At 53.4% G+C, this 24909-nt stretch overlaps 8 protein-coding genes across 8 annotated transcripts; 4 read left to right on the top strand and 4 right to left on the bottom strand.

Moving 5' to 3' along the window:
• The first annotated feature begins 3839 nt into the window (after nt 1–3839).
• Nucleotides 3840–5452, top strand: BKA58DRAFT_191849 (fatty acid desaturase-domain-containing protein). The gene has a single exon (XM_046165621.1). The coding sequence runs from the start codon at nt 3966–3968 to the stop codon at nt 5433–5435; it is 1470 nt and encodes a 489-aa protein (XP_046024197.1). The 5' UTR covers nt 3840–3965; the 3' UTR covers nt 5436–5452.
• An 829-nt stretch (nt 5453–6281) lies between these two features.
• Nucleotides 6282–9099, top strand: BKA58DRAFT_191984 (uncharacterized protein). The gene is made up of 5 exons (XM_046165626.1): nt 6282–6507; nt 6560–6583; nt 6644–7026; nt 7076–8664; nt 8725–9099. The coding sequence occupies exons 1-5, from the start codon at nt 6390–6392 to the stop codon at nt 8852–8854; spliced, it is 2244 nt and encodes a 747-aa protein (XP_046024198.1). The 5' UTR covers nt 6282–6389; the 3' UTR covers nt 8855–9099.
• Nucleotide 9100: 1 nt separating this feature from the next.
• Nucleotides 9101–11581, top strand: BKA58DRAFT_192016 (Na(+)/H(+) antiporter 2). Its single transcript, XM_046165627.1, has 3 exons — nt 9101–9622; nt 9693–10366; nt 10421–11581. The coding sequence occupies exons 1-3, from the start codon at nt 9505–9507 to the stop codon at nt 11474–11476; spliced, it is 1848 nt and encodes a 615-aa protein (XP_046024199.1). The 5' UTR covers nt 9101–9504; the 3' UTR covers nt 11477–11581.
• Nucleotides 11573–13949, bottom strand: BKA58DRAFT_386631 (bacterial low temperature requirement A protein-domain-containing protein). Its single transcript, XM_046170489.1, has 3 exons — nt 13552–13949; nt 12321–13488; nt 11573–12272 (listed from the first exon to the last, which is right to left on the bottom strand). Exons 1-3 carry the CDS (start codon nt 13822–13824, stop codon nt 11686–11688), a joined length of 2028 nt encoding a protein of 675 aa, XP_046024200.1. The 5' UTR covers nt 13825–13949; the 3' UTR covers nt 11573–11685.
• A 592-nt stretch (nt 13950–14541) lies between these two features.
• BKA58DRAFT_317807 (uncharacterized protein) lies at nt 14542–15369 on the bottom strand (the record flags this gene model as incomplete). Its single annotated transcript, XM_046167644.1, has 3 exons — nt 14542–14726; nt 14781–14873; nt 14928–15369. The coding sequence occupies 3 exons, from the start codon at nt 15367–15369 to the stop codon at nt 14542–14544; spliced, it is 720 nt and encodes a 239-aa protein (XP_046024201.1).
• Nucleotides 15370–16325: 956 nt separating this feature from the next.
• BKA58DRAFT_191976 (major facilitator superfamily domain-containing protein) lies at nt 16326–18072 on the bottom strand. Its single transcript, XM_046165625.1, has 3 exons — nt 17820–18072; nt 16973–17757; nt 16326–16925 (listed from the first exon to the last, which is right to left on the bottom strand). Exons 1-3 carry the CDS (start codon nt 18017–18019, stop codon nt 16429–16431), a joined length of 1482 nt encoding a protein of 493 aa, XP_046024202.1. The 5' UTR covers nt 18020–18072; the 3' UTR covers nt 16326–16428.
• Nucleotides 18073–19591: 1519 nt separating this feature from the next.
• Nucleotides 19592–22833, top strand: BKA58DRAFT_340442 (WD40-repeat-containing domain protein). The gene is made up of 4 exons (XM_046168327.1): nt 19592–19752; nt 19805–19962; nt 20015–20166; nt 20214–22833. Exons 1-4 carry the CDS (start codon nt 19716–19718, stop codon nt 22531–22533), a joined length of 2667 nt encoding a protein of 888 aa, XP_046024203.1. The 5' UTR covers nt 19592–19715; the 3' UTR covers nt 22534–22833.
• BKA58DRAFT_386637 (Tubulin/FtsZ, GTPase domain-containing protein) lies at nt 22834–24895 on the bottom strand. Its single transcript, XM_046170490.1, has 6 exons — nt 24773–24895; nt 24643–24683; nt 24428–24530; nt 23846–24376; nt 23198–23796; nt 22834–23144 (listed from the first exon to the last, which is right to left on the bottom strand). The coding sequence occupies exons 1-6, from the start codon at nt 24795–24797 to the stop codon at nt 23091–23093; spliced, it is 1353 nt and encodes a 450-aa protein (XP_046024204.1). The 5' UTR covers nt 24798–24895; the 3' UTR covers nt 22834–23090.
• Between the last annotated feature and the right edge of the window lie 14 nt (nt 24896–24909).

Below are 24909 nucleotides of genomic sequence, written 5' to 3' on the forward strand. Positions count from 1 at the left end.
TGAAAACGCACATTCCTCGTGCCTGCCTCCACCTATTAGTAAACTATGGCATCTAAAACTCCTGCGTTTCTTCCGTTGCACCTAGCCCGATCGTACCAACTCATCTCCTTGTCTTTGTCAGACTTGGGTTTCGCAGTGTAGAGGTTAATTACAGGTGCTAGCCTGTGGTCCTTCAGACATCTATCGCCATCATCTTCATTGGAGTGGACGTAGCTGAGCCACATCAGCCTCTGCCCTCGTCTCATCGAACAGCCAGTTAAATGCACTCGTCGGCAAACACCTGGAGCACTTAACCACCTATCACGCCCCCTAACCCGCATCGTAAACCCCAACTCCTCACGTTGGTTTCGCCAAACTCCACAATCTCTACGTAGATACCGCTTACGACATACCCTATAAAGACCCCAATACAATACCCCCGCACTTCGCATGATACTTCTCTGGTCTCGCAAACGAGATTTCCGCTCGAGTCCCCACAGCAATCTCACCCCAGCTCTTCTTCTCCGGATCGAAAACTGGCCAGCCCAGCTTCATCAGCCCCTCCTCCGGGTCCTCGGTGAAAGCCGCAACAGCGCGCTGCACAAGCTTAACAGTGTTCTTTTGAGCCTGCGTCTGTGGAAGACCACTAGCATCCTCCGAGTCACCAAAAATCATATTTAGTTCAGTCTCGTGATACGCACCAGATGCAGGGTACAGACGGGTATTGTTCCAGTCGCCGTAGTATCGGTAGACCCACGTGGTTACACTAGCATCTATACGTGTATTGACCTCCTGAGAAAGGGGGCAGACGAAAGATTCGAGGAGGAACTGGTCTCCCTGCGCTTCCGTCACGTTTTGATAGATGTAGGGAGAAATAAGAACGTTTGTTGCAATTTTGCAATCGATTGCTGCCGTGCCCGAATATAGCTGGGAATCCACTCGATGTCCTTATATCCGAACTACCCTGCACGACAGCTCGTACAACTATGTCACATGCGAGGTCCCTCTGACGCCTTTCCCCAAGGGGAACACCGATATGTGAAGGATTGTCGCTTATATGTGTTCCGGGGTCGGAGGAACACCAATCGATTCACTTGTCCCGTAGATCACCACATTCAATAAGGGTCCACACTGGGGGCGACATGAGCTGCTGTCACAACCAGTGACGGGTGGACCATGACATAGAGACGCGGAGAAGGTCATCTGAGCTCTGCGGCACAGACGTATGGTAGCAGACTCAAGAATGAGAAGAGAGCACACAGATGATAACCTTGTCCGTTCGAGGCTTCGACCTAGTGATGTCTTTCCCACACAATATTATGTTGAGCGACATGGACTTCCAAACGAAATGACGTCCAGCACGAGATTTCACTCACATGGTGAAGCCAACCAAGGATGGAGACTGTACTTAGAATCTCTAGTAAATAGTCATTGTTGCTGGCCTCACGGTCGTTGCCAGATTTGTCGTACAACTTCGAGGAGATGTGGCATTACGTGCTGCCGACTACACGATCATAGCGTCTTTGGTAAGTCCATTATATGGTCGCCGGTCTTCTGACTAACATGTATTAGTTGTTCTCCATATCAATGTCGGCCTCTGCTCGCATGTCTGTTGCGCAGACGCCATGCAAAGTCTTGGTGTACTTGAACAAAGTCACCGTCATCTTGCTCGGCGGGTTATAAGTGTTTCTTGTATACACAAGTATCTTAGTGTAACCATTAACATAGGCTGTACATACACTGACAAGATCATTAGTTTAACAATAACGTCAATACTACGTGCTACAGCCGTTGATGATAGCGTGTGCAACCAACGAGACGAAACTTGTGGTGCTATAGAGCGAGGCCTCTGGACGTTGATCGAGGCAAATCTGGGCTTAATCTCCGCATGTTTGAATGTGCTGAAGCAAGTCGTGTACCGCTATTTTTTGTCATCACTTGGAGGTATGACGAGGACGCCCAGAGCTAGAAATGGACACTGATAAATAATGATGCTTCAGTGTAGCATGTATTGTGTTGATCGTGAGCTGAGTGCTACACTCAAGGTCCCTGTCTGCGGTAAGTGGCCAAATTGTGACGAGTACCTCGGAGACACGTGAAAGCCTCTTTGGGATTCGCGACTAGAGTGATCGATTTCCAGCACGAGTCCTGCCTCGGTGCATTTGATATCATCGCCGCCCCAGCAAGACGTTTGCAACATGTGGAAATCGCCATTGAAGCACGTCATTTGCTAGTATGCGCCAAGATCAAGGTTGCAAGTCCCAGGATCGATCTGAGGGGCCCGATAAAGCCGTTGAACGTGTTTTAGGGGCGATCCTCCACTCAATATTCTCCGTGATCCACTTGCCGGTGGTGATGGGGTAGTGGGGTTGGCATGTGAAAGTCCCGAGTACGCAGGTGCTAGTCGCTACAGCGCAACCACACTTATGGACGATGGCCGAGAGAAGGCTGAACGTAGTTCCAGAACTGGGTTAGCCTGGAAACGAATTCGTGATAAAGAAGAAGAAAGTTGCTATCATCAGAGTGTGTTTGGGGCGAAAGATGTGAGACGTCTTGCTACCACGGCCCGAACGGAGGTGAGTCTTAGCAAAATACCTTGAACGCGAACAAAGCATATCGAGTGTAATGGGTTCCGAATATCGTGATACAGGTGTAAGAGAAGTACTGCGCTAGACGCCAAGTTGACGTGGTTCGAGGACCGTTGTGGTATGGCTTGCGAGATCATGCTAGCAACGATAAGATAGACTAGCGTTACCGAGAGCGCCAAGCGATGCAGCTGGACATGTACGGGGCAGTAGCTAGATGTGAGATGACAATGTATAGTTTGTTGGGACCGATACAGTGTGTAAGCCGACCGTTGAACAGCCGTAGTAGACAAGTGTCGAGGAGCCCGTCATGCGATGCCACGCCATGAAGAGGCCTCTGGTAGCGATGGCAGATGTGATGGGAGCTCGAGACGTGGCCCAAAGGACCCCTCCACGTGTGGAGAGCCGTTCCAAGGGCAAAGGCTGAACCTCGGCGGGGTCTGCGGCGAATCAATCTGGTTGAGTGGTGCCTGGCGCGCTAGGCCAGACCCTGCAGCGAAGCCTGCACCATCCGTGGGAGGCATTCCGACTTTTTGCGATGTGCGCCCACAACGTTTTCGAGCCATTGCGGGTCTCCGTAGGATGCGCTTTGCTTTTGCTTGTGGTAGGAGACAGTAGCCTACACACTCAGTAGTATGTCGGGTTTCATTCGGCACCAACCCAGCCATCGCCACCAATTCTAGCCCGGCAGATATCCACCTGGTACCTGCGGGATTCGACTCTAGGCGAGGCGCTGGAGTGCGGGTGGTGATGGGCACAAACAAGCGGTCTGCTTGCCATACTCGTGCCTAGCGACGCGCCAAGCCAGCGGATGAGAGCGATCTGCTGAAAATTCAGGGCCCCATGTAGACTGGCTCGTTGCGGGAGGGGAGCTAGAGAATGCATCGCTGGACACGCATGCCGGTGGAGATGGCACCGTGTACCACGCCTCTCGACCAGGACAGTGCTGTCCGTGTCCAGTGCGGTGGCGAGGGAGGGCAATGGTGAAAGTAATTTTTGCCGAGTGGAGAGGGATGCACAAAGTGTAGATAGAAAGCGTGCTAGTTGATGGAGCCGGACCTGTCTGATTATCGAAGCGAAACGGCTTCTCGAACGCCCCTGGCTCATAGACCTGCCCATTCTTACCCTGGCGCATACCCAGAAATTCATCGACACCGCCCTGAGGGCCCTGGTTTAAATTCCCACCTGTCCCGCACACACAGCACCCTCCTTCACTTAATCTCTCTCACTCCTTGAAAGTCGTGCAGACATTCATCCACCTGCCAGTCCCGGCACACCCACTAATTCGCAGCCTGCCCTGCATCTCAACAGTTGATAGCCCTTTTGTGCTGCAACTGCTCAGGCTTGCTCCCCACCCAAATCCTCTTTCCCCTCCACCACCACACCACAACTTCTCCCACCATGGCAACCTCGACTGCCCGCGCCCAGCAGCCTGTGCTGAAGAGGAACATGACAGCCGATTCGACTGCCAACTCAGTCTCGGCCTCACCTTTCGACTCGCCAGCCGGCTCAGCCTCCAACACGTCGCTGTCCTCGATGGACGAGCAGCCCCAGCACTCTAAGAAGGCTACCGGCAAGCTCCTCGACACATACGGCAACGAGTTCGAGATCCCCGACTACACCATCAAGCAGCTGCGCGATGCCATCCCCAAGCACTGCTTCGAGCGCTCTGCCATCCGTGGTCTGGGCTACGTCGCCCGCGACCTCGCCTCGCTCGCCGCTACCTTCTACGTGTTCCACAACTACGTGACTCCCGAAACGGTCCCCAACATGCCTCTCCGCGCTGGTCTTTGGGCTTTGTACACTGTCCTGCAGGGCTTCTTCGGCACTGGTCTGTGGATTCTTGCCCACGAGTGCGGCCACCAGGCCTTCTCACCCTCCAAGGTGCTCAATGACACTGTCGGCTGGGTCTGCCACTCTCTCCTCCTCGTTCCCTACTTCTCCTGGAAGATCTCCCACGGCAAGCACCACAAGGCCACCGGCCACATGGAGCGCGACATGGTCTTCGTACCCAAGACCCGCGAGGTCTACGCCACCCGTGTCGGCAAGGCGATCCACGAGATCTCCGAGCTGGCTGACGAGACTCCCATCTACACCCTGCTCCACACCATCGGCCAGCAGCTCGGTGGATGGCCCATGTACCTCGTGGCTAACGTCACCGGCCACAACAACCACGAGCGCCAGATCGAGGGCAAGGGCAAGGGCAAGAAGAACGGCCTGTTCAGCGGTGTCAACCACTTCAACCCCTCCAGCCCCCTATACGAGAAGCGTGACGAGCACCTCATCTTGCTCAGCGACCTCGGTATCGCCCTGGTCATCGCTGCTCTCACCTTCATCGGCAAGAGCTACGGCTTCAACAACCTCTTCGTCTGGTACATCATCCCCTATCTCTGGGTCAACCACTGGCTCGTCATGATCACCTTCTTGCAACACACCGACCCCACCCTGCCCCACTACGATGCCAACACCTGGACCTACACTCGTGGTGCCGCTGCTACCATCGACCGCGAGTTTGGCTTCATCGGACGCACCCTCCTTCACGGCATCGTCGAGACCCACGTCCTCCACCACTACATCTCCACCATTCCCTTCTACCACGCCGACGAGGCCACCGAGGCAATCAAGCCCATCATGGGCAGGCACTACCGCTCTGACACAAAGGATGGCCCCGTCGGTTTCTTGAAGGCTTTGTACAAGAGTGCACGCTGGTGCCAGTGGGTCGAGCCCAGCGTCGGTGCTGAGGGTGAGGGCAAAGGTGTTCTATTCTTCCGCAACCACAACGGCCTCGGTGTGCCACCCCAGAAGCTCGATGCCCCCGGAGCCAAGAAGGCTGCGAAGATGGAGGTCGGCCCTGAGAGTGACAACGAGTAAGCGATGATTACGAATCTTGTGTTTTAGAGCGGACTATTCTGCCACGGCGTTCGGGAGTCGCCCGACGAGGCTGCGCACTTTACTTCTTGCGGCGCACATTAGACTAGAAAGACCAGTCAAGGTATGATTTCGGTGTAGTGTAGATCTTTTGTCGCAGGCCCTTGAGGGATCAAACAATTTCAAAAGTTTATCAATCAGAAAACACCACCATGCAGTCGTGATTGTGAAGAAGTGAGATGGGTGGCTTGAGTTTCCCCGCACACAATGTCCGCGGTGACCCGGCGTAAACGTGACGTTAGCAGAGCCGCATCCATAAAGAATGCCTGGCCGGCCCCTCACACGCGCACGATAGACTTCAGACATCGAAGTCGTTGCCTTGTTATCCCGGTTGCTTGCGAATGTTGCCTCACGAATAATCGCAAGGTTCAAGCTCGGTAAAACCTCTACTGCACGCACACCGCCTCGGCGTAGGCATGATGGCAAGAGTGGTGGCCATCTTGTTGTAGCTCATTGAGAGCAACGCGCCGTTGGCCAGCATATGAAGCAACTACAGCTCCATCACAACCTATCATCGAGCGTTGAGCCATCTCAAGCTCCACCACACACAAGCAAAGCTGCTTCTTCTTCAATCAAAATGTAGCGACGTTGGTAAGGAACAAGATATCATCAGAAAACCTCGTCTGCTCCAGCTACCTCGCACGGTGAGTCGTGCTCTTGGGCACGTAATAGAGGATAGCTAGGTAGAGTGCCAAACTTTCCTACAATAAATTGTGCCCGAAATGAGTGAAGAAGAGAAGGTCGGAGGGCGGCCGGCGAGAATTTTGTGGCAGGCGCGAGCGGCGCTTTGGCCAATCACGGCTGGATTATTCAGTCGCCAAGCCTGAGCGATGCCATCGTGAACGTCAGTTGGAGCTCCGCAGCCACAAGTCCATCGCCATCTTTCAGAGCCTCACAATGCTGCGGCAACAAATGATCCGGTCGCTGAGGAGGCCTGCCTTCCGCGCAGCCCTCAATGGCAGCCGGGCCTTGAGTGCCTCGGCCCGCCGCCCAGCAGACGTTGAGCTCACTATCGGTTTGTGCCACTCCCCATTGCGGGCGGCGAGGTATGCTAACGCACGTGGTAGATGGAGAGAAGGTATCAATCGAAGGTACGAAGTCGGAACACACCCCCTCATGACTGCACACACGGTTCTAATGCGCCCCAACAGCCGGCTCGTCCCTCATCCAGGCCTGCGACAAGGCCGGAGTTACCATCCCCCGATACTGCTACCACGAGAAGTTGATGATTGCTGGAAGTTGCCGCATGTGCTTGGTCGAAGTGGAGCGGGCTCCTAAGCCAGTTGCCTCTTGCGCATGGCCCGTACAGCCCGGCATGGTCGTCAAGACCGACTCGCCTCTCGTTCATAAGGCGCGTGAGGGCATCATGGAGTTCCTGCTCGCCAACCACCCTCTGGACTGCCCCATTTGCGACCAGGGAGGCGAGTGCGATCTCCAGGATCAGTCCATGCGATACGGTGCCGACCGCGGCCGCTTCCACGAGCTCGAGGGAAAGCGTGCGGTGGAGGACAAGAACGTTGGCCCATTGGTCAAGGTAGGATTCCACAGTGTCTGATACCAAGAACATAGCTTACAGATAGCAGACCTCCATGAACAGGTGCATTCACTGCACACGTTGCGTCCGTTTCTCCAACGACATCGCTGGTGCTCCTGAGTTTGGTTCTTTCGGCCGTGGCAACGACCTGGAAATCGGCACATACCTCGAGACCGCCCTTGATACCGAACTCTCTGGAAACGTCATCGACCTCTGCCCCGTCGGTGCTCTCACCTCGAAGCCCTACGCATTCAAGGCCCGTCCATGGGAACTATACAAGACTGAGTCCATCGACGTTCTTGATGGACTTGGCTCAAACATCCGCATCGACGCCCGTGGTATTCAGGTCATGAGGGTTATCCCGCGACTCAACGATGACATCAACGAGGAATGGATCAACGACAAGACCCGCTTCGCTTGCGACGCTCTCAGCACACAGCGCCTTGTTAACCCACTAGTCCGTGTTGACGATCAATTCCAGCCCGCCACCTGGGAGCAAGCACTGGTCGAAATCGGCAACGCATACAAGAAGATCGCACCCAAGGGCAACGAGTTCAAGGTCGTGGCTGGCCACCTCGTCGAGACTGAGGCGCTGGTTGCCATGAAGGATCTTGCCAACAAACTCGGCTCCGACAACCTGGCTCTTGACCAGCCTGGTGGCAGCGAGCCCATCGCTCACGGAATCGATGTCAGGTCAAACTACTCCTTCAACTCCAGGATCTATGGTGTTGAGGACGCCGACTACATTCTCCTTATCGGCTCTAACCCCCGATGGGAGGCTGCCGTTCTTAACGCTCGCATCAGGAAGCAATGGCTAAGGACAGACCTTGAGATTGGCTACGTTGGTGAAGACTTTGAGAGCACATTCGAGTACGAGAAGCTTGGAAGCAACGCCAACGATCTCAAGAGCGCTCTTTCCGGAGAATTCGGCAAGAAGTTGGCTTCAGCCAAGAAGCCCATGATCATCGTCGGCAGTGGTGTCACTGAGCACGTTGACGCCAAGTCGATTTACGAGCAGGTTGGATCTTTTGTCGAGAAGAACAAGGAAAAGTTCCACACCGAGGAGTGGAACGGCTACAACATCTTGCAGCGAACAGCTTCCCGAACTGGCGCCTACGAGGTTGGCTTCACCGTTCCCTCGTCTGAGGTCGCCCAAACCAAGGCCAAGTTTGTTTGGCTCATGGGCGCGGATGAGGTTAATGAAGCCGACATCCCCAAGGATGCCTTTGTTGTCTACCAAGGTCACCACGGCGACCGCGGCGCACAGCTCGCCGATGTTGTATTGCCCGGTGCTGCATACACCGAGAAATCGGTCACATACGTCAACACCGAGGGTCGTGTACAAATGACCCGTGCCGCTGTAGGCCTTCCCGGCGCTTCAAGAGAAGACTGGAAGATTGTACGAGCAGCCTCAGAGTACTTTGGGACTGAGCTGCCCTACGACGATGTAGAGGCCCTGCGAGACCGCATGGAAGAGATCTCACCTGCTCTCAGGAGATACGACCTTGTTGAACCCGCATCGCTACCCAGCTTGAGCAAGGTTCAGCTTGTAGACCAGAACCAGGGCGCACAAGTGACTGGTCAAGCGCTAAAGAACCCCATTGAGAACTTCTTTTTCACAGATGCCATCTCGAGAAAGTAAGTCACATCCATGTTGCTCCCCCCCTCTAATGTTACACAACACTAACCATCATACAGCTCGCCAACAATGGCCCGTTGCTCGGCAGCCAAGGCCCAGAAGAACCCCAAGACAAACTTCATGGCACCTGGTGAGCCATACCCACAAGTCGGCTATGGTCCTCAGGTAGCAGCAGCAGCGAACGTTTAGATGTGCATTTGGTCATGGTTGAATATTGGGCTTTATTGGGATTGTAAATAAGCATTGTGACACGTTTTCTCGATTTTGGCACGTGATCCGCGATGGGTAGAGAATTGAAGCGGTACTCGCGCCAGGTTGTTCAAAAATCCTGTCCCGTGGCATGTCTGTAAAGGTTGAGGTATTTAATTCCAAAATACCAAGCCTTCACACAGCCTTGTACAAGCCGTCAGCCAAGGCGCTACGCGTGTGCGACCCACGTTCGCCTTCGTCGCGATCTCTTCAAGATGCTAACCACTCCCCACATTTTCCACTTACGTTACCACCTGTTGCTTCCTTGTGCGGACCAAGCCTCTTGTCATCATCACCAAGCTTTCGGCGTCGTTGTGTCTTGTGATTGCAGACCGCCCTAATATCACCGAAACGCTAACATCTACCCCACGGATCGACCAAACAACTCTACATAAAAGGCGAACACCACTCTGCATCAGAAAGAGAGACTTGCAGTCGCTTCAGTCGTCCCATACAACCTTGGGAAGCAAGAGAAGATATTTGTTAAGCTTTGCCGTCAAGCTTCGCCGAGAGTTTAGCAGAGACATCGAAGAAGCCGACATAGCCGTTCGCCGGGTTTTGAGGGTCCGTTCAGCGTTCGGTGGCCGGCCATGCCTACCTTGGCGGTCAACAACTTCAACATTGTCTGTGCGACATTGGGAGGGTTCATCACAGTTTTCGGCCTTGTTAGCTATTTGATGAAAGAGAAGTATTATCTTAGTGAAGCCTGTAAGTCGCTGAACGCTCGGGCCTGGATCATGGGCCAAGAGAAGCGCATAACTAATCTGCGCGTTTCTAGTAATATCACTCATCGCGGGACTCATCTTTTCACCGCATGCGACAAATTGGATCAAACCAGAAGAATACGCTCTTAATGATGTCGAAGTGCTGGATACCATCACCCTATACTTTACGCGCCTGGTGCTAGGGGTCCAACTTGTCCTCGCAGGTGTGCAACTTCCGTCAAAGTACCTGAAGACAGAATGGAAGAGTTTGGCTCTGCTACTCGGTCCGGGCATGACGTTCATGTGGCTCGTGACCAGTCTGCTCGTCTTCGCCATGGTCCCGCATATCAGCTTCCTGCATGCCCTGGCCGTAGGCGCTTGTGTCACACCCACGGATCCTGTGTTGTCCAACTCCATCGTCAAGGGAAAGTTTGCGGATGCAAATATTCCAAAAGAGCTGCAGAAGATTATCGTAGCTGAATCAGGAGCTAATGATGGCCTGGGGTATCCGTTCCTTTTCCTACCACTCTACCTTATTGAGCATATCGGCCATGGCGGCCAGGGCTCAGACAATAGCACTAGAGTTGCAGTAGGCCTGTGGTTCGGTGAGACTTGGGGCTACACAATCATACTCAGTGTCGTTTACGGAGCTGCCGTGGGTTGGATTGCGAAGGAATTACTGCATTGGGCTGAAGAGCGGAAGTACGTGGACCGCGAGAGTTTCTTGGTGTTTGCAATCACCTTGGCTGTAAGTCTTTCATGTCAATTTAGATGATGTGAGAGTTACTGATCGCAAGTGCAGCTCTTCATTGTTGGCACATGCGGCATGATTGGTAGCGACGACGTGCTTGCCTGCTTCATCGCTGGCAACACGTTTACATGGGATGACTGGTTCCGCCTCGAAACGATGGACGACTCATTCCAGCCCACCATTGATATGCTCTTGAACGTATCCATCTTCATCTGGTTCGGCGCTGTCTGCCCATGGCGTCTCTTCGCGCATTCGCCTGTCATTCCCATCTACCGACTCATTCCCTTGGGTATCCTCGTACTATTGCTCCGCCGTCTGCCCATCATTTTCGCTATGCATAAACAGATTCATCAGATTGAGCAAAAGCGACAAGCACTCTTCGTGGGCTTCTTCGGTCCCATCGGCGTGAGCGCCATTTTCTATCTCTACATCAGTCTCGAGTTTCTCGCCAAGATCAAAGTCGATGGTGAAGTCAGGGAAGATGCTGCATACCTCATGGAAGTCATGAACGTGGTCATTTGGTTCTTGGTAATCTGCTCAGTTGTAAGTTCGCTCATCTTTGGTAATCCCAGAGCCTTGTTTTCTAACCTCAGCCAGGTCGTTCACGGTCTATCCATTCCTCTCGGCAAAGTCGGTTTCTTCATCCCTCGCACCCTGAGCACGGCCTTGTCCTTTGCCCGCACAGGCTCCACCTCCCCCGACGACGCCAGTCCCGCTTTTCACATCGAGGGAAACGACCAGACCACCACCGATGCCGAAGCGCGCGTTCGCCGTCGTCCAGGCTGGTCTCGCAACGGTGGCGATTCGCTCCCAAACCGTGTCGTGCGCATCGGCAGGTCTATAATTAGTTCCGGAACTAGCTCGGCGAGTACATCGAGAGCAACATCGAGAGCACCCAGCATAAGCCGCTCAGCTAGTCAGCCGCCATTACCAATGGGCAGTGTCAACGCCCTGGTTTCGGATGGAGAGGGTGCGGCGCCGAAAGGAGGAGTGAAGGCTGGTGGTGAGAATGGCGGGGCGCCGGGTCCAGCTGAAGGAGTCATTCCTGGGAGGACTATTCGATTCCATGATGAGCAAAAGAAGACCAAGGTTGGAGATGAAGATTAGGGAACTGATGTTCGACCTTTTTCCTGTGTTCGATTCTGTGTGTTCGTGTCGAATACATATCTGTGGCATTTAGCGACGACATCTGAAATATCTCATAATTTCCCATGGTAAAATTATACTCATTCTACGATGTTACCAAGAACAGCTTGACATACTCTTTGAAATATCACAAATGCAAAAACTCGACAATCCATCTCGATTACGTCCACTCAAACCACACCAACAACGCCCTTCTCTCCGCCCTCCCTCCTCGCAATTTCCTCCACATCCACGACCTTCCCCTCCCTGAAACTCTTCTCCAACTCCTCTCTCTTGACCGCACACTTCGCACTATACGTCGCTTGATCCCTCTTACACTCCTTTTCCCAAAAGAAGTTTTCACCCCAGCACGCCACGCCAACCAATTCAAGCATCAGCACAGACACGACTAGTCCCGTGGTCGTTGCTATCAACCGCAGGCTATCAAGGTGCGCAAGAGGGAGCGTGATTATAACGATAGAAACTGCTGCGCGGAAGAGAAGACGCACGGGCTTGCGAAGGCGCTGATTGGGAATCGTGCGGTGGACGTGTGTTGCGGAGATGATGGTGAGGCAGAGGAGCGAGATGCCTAGACCGCCGCAGTAGAACCATACTAGACCTTCGGAGATGTGGTCTTCGGACCGGGGGATGAAGGTTTCGGATAACGAGTCCAGGGGTGCGGAGGCAGTGTCATGGGCGCGGACTAGGACGCCGAGGGCTGATGCGGAGAGGACGAAGGACATGATGAAGGGGAGGTGGGCGGAGAACCATGTCAAGGCTTTCATGATCATCAGCGGTGGCATGTGGGTTTTGGGATCTAACTTACCAGAGAAGACATGCCGTCGGATAGCATGCGTATGAAGATTGAACGAGTCAATCTCAAAGTACACCCAGTTCAACACGAATGTCTGCACAAGACCCAGCACCGCCTTCCCAAAGAACGCATTGATCCCCATCGCCACACTACTCTGATACAGCAAGCCCAACACACAGGACCCGAATACCAGTGTAACAAACGCATTCGTCCGCTCAATCCGATGCTCGATGTTCGTCGCGGGATAGAACTCTAAGTTCCTCTTCCACGACTCAGGTACGAACCGTGCGATGGGCGACCCCGGCCGTTGTAGCAAGACCATGCTAAACTGACCAAAGAGATCGAACAAGATAGCCATCCAGATAAGTCCCTGTCGCTGCGGTTCCTCAACACTCACACTCGCCATCCAAAGTGCCGCCGGAATCAGCGAAAGAAGCGCGTTTCCCAGCATACTTCCCTTCACCATAGGAATGCGCCACGCGTACCAAAACCAACAGCTCGTCACAAACAACCTCGCCGCGAGATAGAACCCCACAAGCGGGGCATATGTCCTCTCCCACGCCTCAACCATGTTCGTCGTAAACCCCAACAAACACGTTAGCAAAAAGAGCACAGAAACCCGCCTGATCACATCATCGCTATCGAACCACGACACCAGCACCCCGATATCCGTCCAGAACTTCCAGCCCATGATGAAGGTAATTGCGAAACGAAGCAAGGACTGCGCGGTGGGATGTTCAGCTGCGGAATCGCCTGTTATGGCAATAATGCCCACGTAGAAGAGATCGATGAAGAGTTCGTAGCTAGCTACTTCCTGTGCTTCTTTTGCGCGCCACAGTAGGCCCTTGTGGAAGTATTGTCGTACGATGGGCTTTTGGTAGAAGTGGATGGCTGTGCCACGTGAACGGTCAGAGTGCCATGTTTCTTTGTCGAAGGAGGAGTCGGCGAGGGAGTCTGTTGATAGGCTGTCTTCTTTGGTGCGTAGATGGGCTGAGTAACCGTATTTGGAGAAGTTGGCGTCGAGTTGCACGGCGTGGGAGGTTAGCATGTGGAGTTCGGTGGAGAGAGTGTCGAGGTCGCGGATTACGCGCTCGAATTCTTGGGCTAGGGTACCATGGTCCTGGTGCAGTTGGCGGTGGTGTGCAGTGTGATGCGCGTGGGTGTGGCGGAGTGCTTCAATCTGTGTGCGTTAGTAGGGCGATTGTTCCATGCCATGGCTTTCCCATTATTGTGTAGAACGAACATGCTCGGGAGACCCATGAATGACTAGGTCGAAGTCTTCTTTCTCGTTCGCATTGCTCAGCTTCCTCCTCATGTGATTTGCTTCATCGGGTGAACTCGCGATGTGCACCTTTCTTCCATCTGGCCTTAGGAAATGTTTCAGCCTCTTGCCCGTGTGATGACCAACGTGTGCATGATGGTGCTGGTGAGAATCATGCTGTGCGGTTGTTGTCGCGGTTGTTGGATCGTCCATGTTGGCAGCCGGCGTGTGCGGGATACCAGTCATCTTGCTCATCACGAAGTAGGAGAAGGCGCAAATCACTGGGAGAGACAAAGAGAGTATCCTAGCAGCGCTATATAAGCTGCACAATGCAATTGTACCGATGCTGTCTCGTTGGTTCGAAGGTATGGTGGCTTGCCTCTACCGGGGCTAGCGCCTACCCGATTGGTCGAGATAGAAAGTCAAGAGCGTGAATAAGCAGTTACGACACCTGGGTAAGCTGCGGGGCGGAAGCTGGAATTCAGCTTCTGTTGTTACATCAAACGACAGCTCCAACATATAACAGGATCGCTTGTGTGACACGGGCTGCTTTGGATCCTGATTGATGAGGAAGGAGCGAGACGTGTCTACGAAGTTTGAGTGCGACGAGAGGCTCTTCAGCTATCTGTATGATCCTGCGTAGATTAGTCAGAAACTTAGCATTGTGATGGCTTTCGCCCAGACAACTAGGTCGGAAAGAGAATATGAAGCGATAGCAACATGTACATGCGGACGCCGCTAGCAGTCGTCGCATATCTGGTCCTGTGAGAATCCTCCTGCTCGTGCTGAAGAGACTACGTTGGAGAACTTCATAGAACAGACAGGTTGCTGCAGTATGTGGGTTTGCTCCAAAAGTCAAGAAGGCAGTCCTAGCTTGATGATAGTGTATATTGCTCGCTGCTGATATAGGCGTACTTTGTCTCGAAGAAGCTGAGCGCTTCGCTGTTTCCCGAGACCCTGTGTGTCCGCTATCTATCGTTTCTTCGTCTGCCCCGCAGGACTCTGTGTACGTGCGCTCGCGCTGCCCGAGTCGGTCTTACCGGCCATCCACGAGGCGAGGTCAAAGTTCTGTAATTGCGATGCAGTGTTGGTGTTTCCGGAGCCCAGGACACCGTTCTTCTTCATCTCCTCGAATTCTTCCTTCATCTCGGGGTCCACTACGTATGTGTTAGTAACCTTGGCAGTACCTAACGGGCTGCCGAGAGACTTACTGTTCTCCATCAATTTGGGCATGCCGAAGATGAGACCCATGGACACTATCGCCATAAGGATCATGGGGTTCTTCAAGAATGATAGCGGCGAAACTGCGGCGTGTTAGCACAATCTCCCCATTGCGCATTGTCACGATGCCAACTTACAGCCTTGCCTCTCTTGGTAGAAGTACTTGGTTCCTACCGGCCTGGCTTCAACCACCAAGCCGCTACCGCCCTCGCCGCGGCTCTCTCCCTTGTTGTCCCATTCGTTGCCCAAAAAGGTCTGCCATGCCCTGATCATCTCCTTTTTCTCCCCGTTGCCCTCTGGCGCCTCCTCCACGGTGACATCAATCCTCAGTGGCTCGAACGCATAGTCGCGGCAATGTACAGTAGCGAGATAGCTTCCGGCGCTCACATTGTTGAAGTTGAACGTGTTGGAGCGCGTGAGATAGGCATCGAGGGGCGGGCCGGAGGACTGGAGCGTTGCGTGCGTGGTGGAAGGGAGGGTAGACGGGTTCACGAGAACGGTGTTTGGAATTTGCAGCAGCAGACGTGCAGCACTTGTGAGCGTCACAAATGAGGAGAGGGTGGCGAGTGACGTCTTCATCGTGGCGTGGGTTGAGCGGGTCGTGAGGTTGGTGATGTCGCTCTGGTGGGCGATGCTTGATGCGCGAGAACAGCGCACGGACCTGCTCATATATACGAACTACTACTTCACTTCTCGCAGATGAGAAGTTATTGCTAGAGCTCAGAGATCTCTTCTTGCAACGCAAATAACGTCAGCATCTCGCGAGTTTTCAGTCACCTCGGACTACAGAGTCGCAATACCTATGTGTTGTCTTTACTTGTATTTTGTAACCGAGCCAAGACCACTAACCTTCACGTACTGTAGGCGTGAATGTTGTTCGTCAATAACGTCGTTCACACCATTTCAACACCATGTCGTCCTAAGAATACGGCGCGTAGGTTAGGTGCTACAACGTTTAAATAGTCATAGTTGACAAACTGGTTGATACCTCTTAGCTTGCATGCACGAACAGCATTTGTAGTCTGCAAACCAATCATCTGCAGGTCTGAAATCGATGTACACTCTCGGGCCGCTCTCGCTTTACTGTCTAGACTATATGCCCTGAGGATTTCATAGCCATGGGCTCGTGCGCTCGCCACTGGACATATATTGTGCCCACCCAGCTACTTCTTTCTTTCAACCCACCCACACGCCTGACTACCGCCGTCGAAGGTCTCTTTAGGGTTCTCCCTCAGCACCTCTGGATTTCGAATGAACCTTCAACAGCTTCGGAAGTACCTTACACGCCTGACACTGCTCGATGGCATTGGTGTTGGACTCTTGACGACGGCAGTTCGGCGCCGTGGTTTCTTCCCTTCTCTTATCCGCAACCCCATCCTATCGCTGCCGAGAGTCTTCGTAAGGTGATCCTTTCACGCCACTTGGATGTTTAAATGAGCACTTCAACAGTGCTAGGGAGTACGTTTCCGGTTCTAAGGCGGACGTTACCGTCTGCTGTTTGAACAGCCGGGTCAAAAGCTATGCTCTACTATGAACTTAGGGTACGGGCATAAACCGTAGGGGCCATGCAGACATGAGGAAGTGGCTTCTATACAAAACAATCGTAAGGCAGGCACCAACGCTGCAGGTTTACTCCCCTCAAGTGTCTTTCGTGAACTCCGAATGCTGTCGCCACTTCTCTCCAAACTTGAAGATGCATATTGGGATGATGACCAAACACAAGCTCAGTGCACCCAGAATAGTGAAACCAAGTCCATAGCCAAGTGCATCAGCCAGTGGGCCAGTCGTGAGTGGCAGGAAGGTGCCCATGAGGCATCGTGTAACAATGACACCCGTCATAGCCGATGCGGAGTACATACCGCAAGCGTCAACCACGTAAGCAGACAACGGTATAACAGTTAGAAGGAGCGAGAATCCCATCAAGGCCACCGAGGCGAGAAGCAGGAGCACTGGGAGACGGTACTCCGCGATCCAGCCGTATGCCGTTACTGAGAAAGGCAGGAGGATCGCACCCAGTATGGAAAGAGGAAGGCGGTACTCTGGCTTTCCTTTTTCGCCGTCGGGCCCACGAAGCTTGACGTATATCCTATCGAGCGTAAAATTGCAGACTAATACACTGCAGAAAGACCCAACGCCTACATATCAGTTAGCTACGGCAATTCAGATATTTAGACACACTTACTGAATGAGATGAAGGTGGGACCAATCATGCCGAGCTTGAAGTCATACCTGTCCAGCAAGATCGAGGGTAATGAAACGCTGACAACGTAAAAGAAGCTGAACGCGACTGAGGCAAACAGCGAGAGAAGCATGAGTACGCTCGAACCGAACAACACCGCAAAAGGCCTGGTGATCGAGTGCCAGAGCTTCGCTAGATGCTCATGCGTGCTCTTCGACTCAGGAATCTTTCCAGTTTCCTGCATCGTCTTCGCTGCTCTTCTTCTCAAGACAGCCATCTTGTACGTCTCTCTGAAGTAGACGAGGAACAAAACCTCGCACATGATAGCTAGTCCGGCCGCAATGGTCAACATGCGTCGCCACCCTATCGTCTGCGCGATGGCGCCCGAGATGGCAGGGCCGATAGCTCCTCCAATGAGTGGCGCAAGCATGACCAAAGACATTGCGGAGCCGCGGTGCTCGCTCTCGAAGATGTCTCCGATGATCGCTGGGTTGAGAACGTTTGAAGCGACGCAAAGACCCGTGAGCATCCTGGCAGCAATGAACACGCCGCTATTCTGGCTGCAAACTGCTAGGATGGTTGCAGCGATGAAACCAATGTTACAAGCGTTGAAGACAGGATAACGTCCAAGAATCTCTGACAACGGCGCGATAAGCAAAGGCCCGGCAGCTTCTCCAAGTTCCCAGATAGTAACGAGGAGGGCGCTGTTCGCAGAGCTTGACTGCTTCCCATCGAGATCTGAGACGATTTTGCTGGCGACTGGCACAACGCCGATGCAAGTAAATGTCCTGAAAACACCATTAGCGTCAAGTTCCTTCAGGCAATGACATGACTTGGAAGATGTGCATACACCGTAAACGCCATGAGAGCAAGCAACAAAACGATACCCCATTTGAAACCTGGAGACCAATTGCGAGGGTCCTCAGGGTCCAGAGGCTCAAAATCAAGCGCGTCATTTCCAGCTTCCTCGGCATCATTCTCTTGTTGGACGCTTTCGTAGTCATGCGATATTATTCTGAGCAGAGGCTGCTCTTCGTCCGTGAGCACCATCGTGGCTTGATTTTTGCACGGAAGGATTACCCTAAAATTATTCAAGATGGGATGAATGCGCAGTTTACAGGGCCCAGGAACTTTTTCACGGGACGAGCGCGGCGGATTGTGACTAATGAACGCCCTAGGGCGTGTTTTGGTATGGGGTATCTCTTTAGCGTCGCTCAACTGGGCTCGTGGAGAAGCTGACATCTGTTGAGCCGTCAAAGTCCGTGCAGCATGCATGCTTCCAGCCTCGTATGAGCAGTAGGCGGATTGGTCGGCATAGCATTGTTCCGGCGTTCGATGTGTGTTGAAAGAATATTCTATTGTCTTGACTATCCATCTACGGTTGTTATTATATCCATTGTGTTGCACACTATACATCCAGGCTTTCTATGCTCCGGGTAGCTTATGCAGCTACGATTTTCACATTGTCTAGGACAACCTCATCAGACTCCCTCGATCCATCCGTGATGGATGTCGTCCACGTCGCACAGATGTCGACCTTGATCTGGCCCACCGTCGACATGAATCTCGTCTCCACATAATCGTACGTGGGAACACCGTTGTCGGCTGCGACAGTACAAAGTCTGCCTCTTGACGCGCTGGAGTCGCAGACCGCGTTTTGCAGGATAGCTCTGCCATCGTTGATGGCGACTGCAACAGTTATGGTCTCCTGGGTAGATGAAGCAGCATCCGCATGCGAGATACGCCCAACATTGGCAGAGAACTCGTATGAGCCTGGGGGTTGGCGGATGGTCTGGGTAACGCAGTAGCCGCGAAGAGAGTTGGTGTTCGTGTCTGATGTCGAGATCTTGTAGGCGGAAGATCCTTCGAATGCGTAGTCCGTGGTAGCGAAAGAACCGACGAGGTAACCTTGGGGAAGATTAGATTGGGGACTACCTGTCCAAGGGCTGGCTGTTTCGAAACCGCCGTTTATGAGAAGGTTGTTGTCGACTGAAGTTGCCCAAAGCGGCGCTGCGTTTGTGAGAGCAGTATTTGTAGAGAGGCCGATGGCAAGGTGAGTGAAAGTTTAGAAACGCATCTTGGGTGGTTTTGAAAGGAACGATGAATACTGTATAATGATCTCAAGCTGCCCGACAAGCAGCTTTGAATATTGCTCACGAGCAGTTATGTAACGATACCGGTCAGCCTCTGGAAGATTCATCTAGGTCGAGCTGTGCATGCAACGTTGCTTGCTGAGTTGCACACATTCGCAAACCATCGGTGATGATACGGGCTTGCATATCGAGCTATTGATAGGTTTAGCACATGACTTTCAGCTGTGAGATGCTACAGTGGCTGTCGTAGTGTTGAGTCGACCCTAGAGTTATGGCAGGGTAGCATCCGTGGTATAATCAGAGTTTGACATGTGCAGATACTAAATTGTGCATCGGGCACATTGCCTATGGGCTATGATGACCCAGTATCGTCCGGTCGCTGGTAGTGCATTGTGGGGCTACGAGATGCTATTCCAGTGCGGAAGCGAGCAGAGTTTAGGGTCGGATTCGGAGTGAGATGTGACGAGCGAGGTACAGTCAGCCACGTTATCGCAAGCGGATGACAGTCCACGATGGTGAATGTTGCTGATGAAGGAATGCTACTGGAGGGCGGCGGGGGCGTCTTCAAAGCGCGCTAACCTCACCCACTTTACGCGGTCGCGTCGACCGGAACGCGGTGCACTTCCGAGTAGCAACCATCACACTACATCACAATGGCGACCACACAGCGCCTCCGCGCTCGACAGGCCCGTAAGTAAACCGAGATCATGACTAAGAACTGCTATCCTAATTGAAGCTCTAGATGCCCCTGGCGCAACCTATCTCGCATACACACCCAACGGAAAGAAACTCGTCACAGCCGGAGTCGACAACTACTGCCGCGTCTTCACTACGGGCTCTGATGACGAGCCAGTCACGATAGATGAGTGCCAGGAGAACAACACTGCAGTCGTCGCCGGGGTATGCAATATGACATGATCAGGGCTGGGGCAGCATACTGATTCCCATGCAGAATGGCTACTTCATTACCGGCTCAGAGGACGGCACAGTGAGCAGGTTCTCGCTCGAAAAGGGCAAGTTCGAGGAGATTCTGGTCAGGACTACGCTTCCAGTACGGGATGTAGCTCTTAGCCCGGATGGGAACTGGATTGCCGTTGCTAGCGAGTGCGTATGTGACTCTATTCGTCCGATCTGGTCACTAACGGACGCAGTGAACTCGTCGTAAACCTCGTAAACGTCAAAGATAAGAGCATGAAAAGCCTGCGCGAACAGCCTCGAGCCGTAAAACACGTTTCCTTCGACAAGACTGGAACCCAACTTGCCGTATCCTGCACCGACGGTCACATCTACATGTACAGCCTGGAAGGTGGAGAGCCTGAGATGGTCAACAGAGTGGAGGGCATGATCAAGAGCCTAGAATCAGATGCGGAGACCACTTCGAAAGTCCTCTGGCACCCAGATGGACGAGCTTTTGCTACGCCCACCGCCATGCGCCAGATACAGGTCATGTCGACTAGTGACTGGGAGAGGCAACGGGTTTTCAAGACGGGTCATACAGCCGACATCACCGCTGCGGCATGGTCCCCTAACGGTGCCTTGTTGGCGACTACTTCGAGCGATCTGAGCCTGTGCCTTTGGGATACCAAGACGCAGAAGCAGCTCAAGAAACTTGACGATGTCAAGGCTACTATATTGGCAATGGCATGGCATCCGACAGAGAATATTCTCTCTTATACCAACAATGAAGGCGAGCTCTTCATCCATACCGACCTAGTTCCCGATGAACATCTTCCCCTACTACAAAGACCTACCGTCTCCGCTCCTTTCTTTCACGACCCCTCGGAAGGCCGAGCTGGCGTCCCACAACCAGCGAAGCTCACGAATGGCAACGTACAGACTCTTCCTGGACGACCGAGACAAAGGAGTGGAACTCCAGACTCCCTAGAGGATATCCTAGGCCCAGAGTTCCAGGACGATGAAGCGCAAGTGGATGGAGATGAAGAGATGGAAGATTTTGTCATCGACGATGATGGCGCTGGATATGCTCCTGCCATCACGGCTGCAAAGAAACGTCCAAACGGACACCTCACAAGCGGCGTAGAACCTGCCTCGAAACGTCGCGCATACAGCTCCGCCCTCTTCCGTCCCCAAGTTCATGAGCCTTTTCAACCAGGCAGCACACCCTGGCGCGGAAATCGCCGGCTACTCTGCTGTTCCTTGACTGGCTATGTCGAGACTGTGGAACAAGAGGGCAAGCATCACACAGTAAGCGTCAAATTCTACGATGAACATACGTTCCGCAATTTCCACTTTACCGACGTCTTCCTATACGACAAGTCTTGCCTCAATGAGAACGGTACACTGTTCGCCTGTCAACCCAACAGCACCGGTGACGGTAACCCAGCAATGATTTACTACCGACCGCATGAGACATGGACGACAAGAACCGAATGGCGGACTAATCTGCCGACTGGAGAATCCGTCACTGCGATTGCATTATCGAATTCATATGTCTGCGTAACTACATCAACAAACTACGTGCGCATATACTCACTCTTCGGCCTTCCGGTACGCGTCTACAGGCAAAAGAGCTCTCCGGCAGTCACCTGTGCAGCGTGGCGCGATTACATTCTCACGATTGGCAACGGTCCCATCCAAAATGACCTCAGCACCCAACTCCTCTACACGATCGAGAACATCAAACACGACATCGTCTACCAAGACTCCGACATCCTCGCCCTACCCCCAGGCACAACCCTGACCTCCGTCTTCTTCTCTGCAGAAGGCGATCCCTACATCTACGACTCCTCAGGCGTCCTGCTTACCCTCCTCGGCTGGAGAACCACCGGCCAAGCACGCTGGGTCCCCATGCTCGACACAAAGCTCCTCTCGCGCCGCGCCGGCGGCGGAAAAGAAGAATCCTACTGGCCCGTCGGCGTCGCCTCATCACCCACATCCTCCGAGGGCATAGGAGGCGCAAAGTTCCACTGCATGATCATTAAAGGGCGAGAACAATACCCCTCAGCACCCGTCCCGCACCTCTCCGAATTTGGCTTCGAAATCCCGCTTACGAGTGTGATCGACAAAGCCAAGAGCAAGAAGAACAGAAGAGGAGGCGAGGAAAGCGACATGGAAGACGAGGATGAATATGTCAATGCCCCTCAGACGAACGAGGAGAAACAACAAGATCATGAGCAAGCGTTCATCCTTGCTTCAACACTGCATTCGCAGCTTTCTTCCACCCTGCTGCATACGCGTCCGACGGCGTCGCAGAAATCGGCGCTGAGTACGCTCGAAGTGGCGATTGATCGTGCGCTGCTTCAGTTACTTGGGTTGGAGTGTCTGGCGGGCGAGGACCATGGCATGAAGGCGCTGGAGATTGTCAGCTTGATGAGGGATGCGAATGGCAAGATGCTGGATCTGGCGGGTAAGGTGGCGAGTAGGTATGGGAGGGAGGTGCTTGGAGAGAAGATTAGGGAGTTGGCCGAGAAGAAGGCGCTCGCTAGGGATGAGGAGGAGGACGACTTCTAGGTAATGGGGTTAAATGGGAGACATTGTGCAACTGTTGCTTGGATGCAGCGATGACAATGTGAAGTGAAGGCGGGAGGTATTCGGGGTAGTTTGGGGATGAGATTGTGTGATTTTGATGAAGCGTGGAGGACGAAGTACCTATGAAAAGCGATGGATACGAACATGAACTCGGAATTTGAGGACTACAAAGGTCTCATACTGAACGAAAGCAAGTTTGGGTAGCATAGCGAAGGTTCGCTGATCAATATATCCTCATGTAATGTCTGATTAAATGTTAGATTAGTTGGAAAACGAGAAATCATGTAAAGTGCCATACGACAATTTATTGGCATTACTAAAGGTAGTAGTAACATAGAAAGAGGACAATTGATCCCAAATCGCTTCATGTATGGAGAAGAAGGTACGCTAGCAGCTCTCCTTGTAAACGCCGTAGCCCGCCATTATCAATCTGGTACTTGTCTCTCTTCAAAAGCGAGGCTTCGAACAAGACACGTTCCAATCAACAATGTAGAGCCATACTGCTCTTGAACACGCTACACAGTACGGTAACAAGCCGTCTAGTACTCTGCCTCAACGCCCTCTTCGTCACCCAAGCTGTCCGCTGCGACCTCCTAAACACACTGTTAGCCAACACCCTGATCAAGAAAGGACGCAAACAACATACCTCGTAGTCACGCTCAAGAGCTGCGAGATCTTCGCGAGCCTCGGAGAATTCACCCTCCTCCATACCCTCACCAACGTACCAGTGGACGAAGGCGCGCTTGCTGTACATGAGGTCGAACTTGTGCGAGAGAGCAGACCAGGCCTCGCTAATGGCCGTGGTGTTGGACAGCATGCAGACAGCGCGGTTGACAGCGGCAAGATCACCGTTGGGGACCATCTGGGGGGGCTGGTAGCAGATACCGACCTTGAAACCGGTAGGGCACCAGTCGACGAACTGGACGGTGCGCTTAGTCTTGACCTGGGCAATGGCAGCGTGGGTGTCCTTGGGGACGACATCACCACGGTACAACAGGCAGGTGGCCATGTACTTTCCGTTGCGAGGATCGCACTTGACCATCTGGTTGTTGGGCTCGAAGCAGGCGTTGGTGATCTCCATGACCGAGTTGGCCTCGTGTGCGGCCTTGGCGGCGGAGATGACGGGAGCATAGGCGACGAGAGGGAAGTGAATACGAGGGTAGGGGACCAAGTTGGTCTGGAACTCGTTCAGGTCGACGTTGAGGGAACCGTCGAATCGGAGGGAGGCGGTAATGGACGAGACAACTGAGTCGGGTTAGCAGAGTGGATTTCTAAGCAGGCTCTGGCAGCTTACCCTGGGCAATGAGACGGTTGAGGTTCTCGTAGTTGGGGCGCTCGATACCGAGGTTCCTACGGCAGATGTCGTAGATGGCCTCGTTGTCGACCATGAAGGAGCAGTCGGAGTGCTCGAGTGTGGTGTGGGTGGTCAGGATGGAGTTGTATGGCTCGACGACCGATGTGGCGACCTGGGGCGCTGGGTAGACACAGAACTCGAGCTTGCACTTCTTGCCGTAGTCGACGGACAGGCGCTCCATGAGCAGGGCGCCGAAACCAGATCCAGTTCCTCCACCGAAGGAGTGGAAGACGAGGAAACCTTGCAGACCGGAGCAGTTGTCGGCGACGCGGCGGACCTTGTCAAGGACCTGGTCGATGAGCTCCTTTCCGACGGTGTAGTGACCACGGGCGTAGTTGTTCGAGGCATCCTCCTTGCCTGTGATCATCTGCTCGGGGTGGAAGAGGGAGCGGTAAGGGCCGGTGCGGACCTCATCGACGACGTTGGGCTCAAGATCGGCGTAGATGGTACGGGGGACATACTTGCCCTGACCTGCGCGGTGTTAGCCGTCTGAGATGGCGCTCCGGGGCGAAAGCTGCCTACCAGTCTCAGAGAAGAAGGTGCTGAAGCCGTGGTCGTCGTTCAGAGCCTTGCGCTCCTCGGTGAGGAAACCGTCGGGTTGGATGCCGTGCTCGAGGCAGTAGAGCTGTGAAGCCGAGTCAGTATATCGCGCACTGGCGGTGAGGTACCCGCAGCCCCTTCTTCTGCCGTGGAATGGGATGCAGCAGAAGCAGAGCGTGCCGTCGTGTGCAACTCACCTCCCAGCAAGAGTTTGCGATCTGGCAACCGGCCTGGCCGACTAGACGCGTACAAAGTCAGCATCAACAAATAGCCAGGGATGTCCCGCTGCAGGCGGTCAGGGCGCGCATGGCGCAAGGGACGACATACCGTTCAGACTGATGACTTCTCTCATGGTGGCGTTGTTTGCGGGTAGTAATTGGGGTATCGAAATGGAGTCTCGGGGGAACCTGGGCGGCGAGGGTGAGAGCTGCTGTCGGTGGGAGTGGAGCAGTGGGGGAGAAGTG

The sequence above is a fragment of the Alternaria rosae genome, assembly GCF_020736505.1.
Source record: "Alternaria rosae strain MPI-PUGE-AT-0040 chromosome Unknown BKA58scaffold_6, whole genome shotgun sequence".
NCBI lineage: Eukaryota > Fungi > Ascomycota > Dothideomycetes > Pleosporales > Pleosporaceae > Alternaria > Alternaria rosae.

Coding starts and splice junctions, on each gene's coding strand:
- BKA58DRAFT_191849 (XM_046165621.1), top strand. CDS start 3,966: ATGGCAACCTCGACTGCCCGCGCCCAGCAGCCTGTGCTGAAGAGGAAC.
- BKA58DRAFT_191984 (XM_046165626.1), top strand. CDS start 6,390: ATGCTGCGGCAACAAATGATCCGGTCGCTGAGGAGGCCTGCCTTCCGC. Junction 6,584..6,643: donor AGAGAAGGTATCAATCGAAG/GTACGAAGTCGG, acceptor GCGCCCCAACAG/CCGGCTCGTCCCTCATCCAG. Junction 7,027..7,075: donor ACGTTGGCCCATTGGTCAAG/GTAGGATTCCAC, acceptor TACAGATAGCAG/ACCTCCATGAACAGGTGCAT.
- BKA58DRAFT_192016 (XM_046165627.1), top strand. CDS start 9,505: ATGCCTACCTTGGCGGTCAACAACTTCAACATTGTCTGTGCGACATTG. Junction 9,623..9,692: donor GTATTATCTTAGTGAAGCCT/GTAAGTCGCTGA, acceptor GCGCGTTTCTAG/TAATATCACTCATCGCGGGA. Junction 10,367..10,420: donor TGTTTGCAATCACCTTGGCT/GTAAGTCTTTCA, acceptor TCGCAAGTGCAG/CTCTTCATTGTTGGCACATG.
- BKA58DRAFT_386631 (XM_046170489.1), bottom strand. CDS start 13,824: ATGAGCAAGATGACTGGTATCCCGCACACGCCGGCTGCCAACATGGAC. Junction 13,489..13,551: donor TTCATGGGTCTCCCGAGCAT/GTTCGTTCTACA, acceptor TAACGCACACAG/ATTGAAGCACTCCGCCACAC. Junction 12,273..12,320: donor CCGACGGCATGTCTTCTCTG/GTAAGTTAGATC, acceptor TGATCATGAAAG/CCTTGACATGGTTCTCCGCC.
- BKA58DRAFT_191976 (XM_046165625.1), bottom strand. CDS start 18,019: ATGGTGCTCACGGACGAAGAGCAGCCTCTGCTCAGAATAATATCGCAT. Junction 17,758..17,819: donor GCTCTCATGGCGTTTACGGT/GTATGCACATCT, acceptor TGGTGTTTTCAG/GACATTTACTTGCATCGGCG. Junction 16,926..16,972: donor TCCCACCTTCATCTCATTCA/GTAAGTGTGTCT, acceptor ACTGATATGTAG/GCGTTGGGTCTTTCTGCAGT.
- BKA58DRAFT_340442 (XM_046168327.1), top strand. CDS start 19,716: ATGGCGACCACACAGCGCCTCCGCGCTCGACAGGCCC. Junction 19,963..20,014: donor ACACTGCAGTCGTCGCCGGG/GTATGCAATATG, acceptor ATTCCCATGCAG/AATGGCTACTTCATTACCGG. Junction 20,167..20,213: donor TGGATTGCCGTTGCTAGCGA/GTGCGTATGTGA, acceptor TAACGGACGCAG/TGAACTCGTCGTAAACCTCG.
- BKA58DRAFT_386637 (XM_046170490.1), bottom strand. CDS start 24,797: ATGAGAGAAGTCATCAGTCTGAACG. Junction 24,531..24,642: donor TCGCAAACTCTTGCTGGGAG/GTGAGTTGCACA, acceptor TCGGCTTCACAG/CTCTACTGCCTCGAGCACGG. Junction 23,797..23,845: donor CAACCGTCTCATTGCCCAGG/GTAAGCTGCCAG, acceptor AACCCGACTCAG/TTGTCTCGTCCATTACCGCC.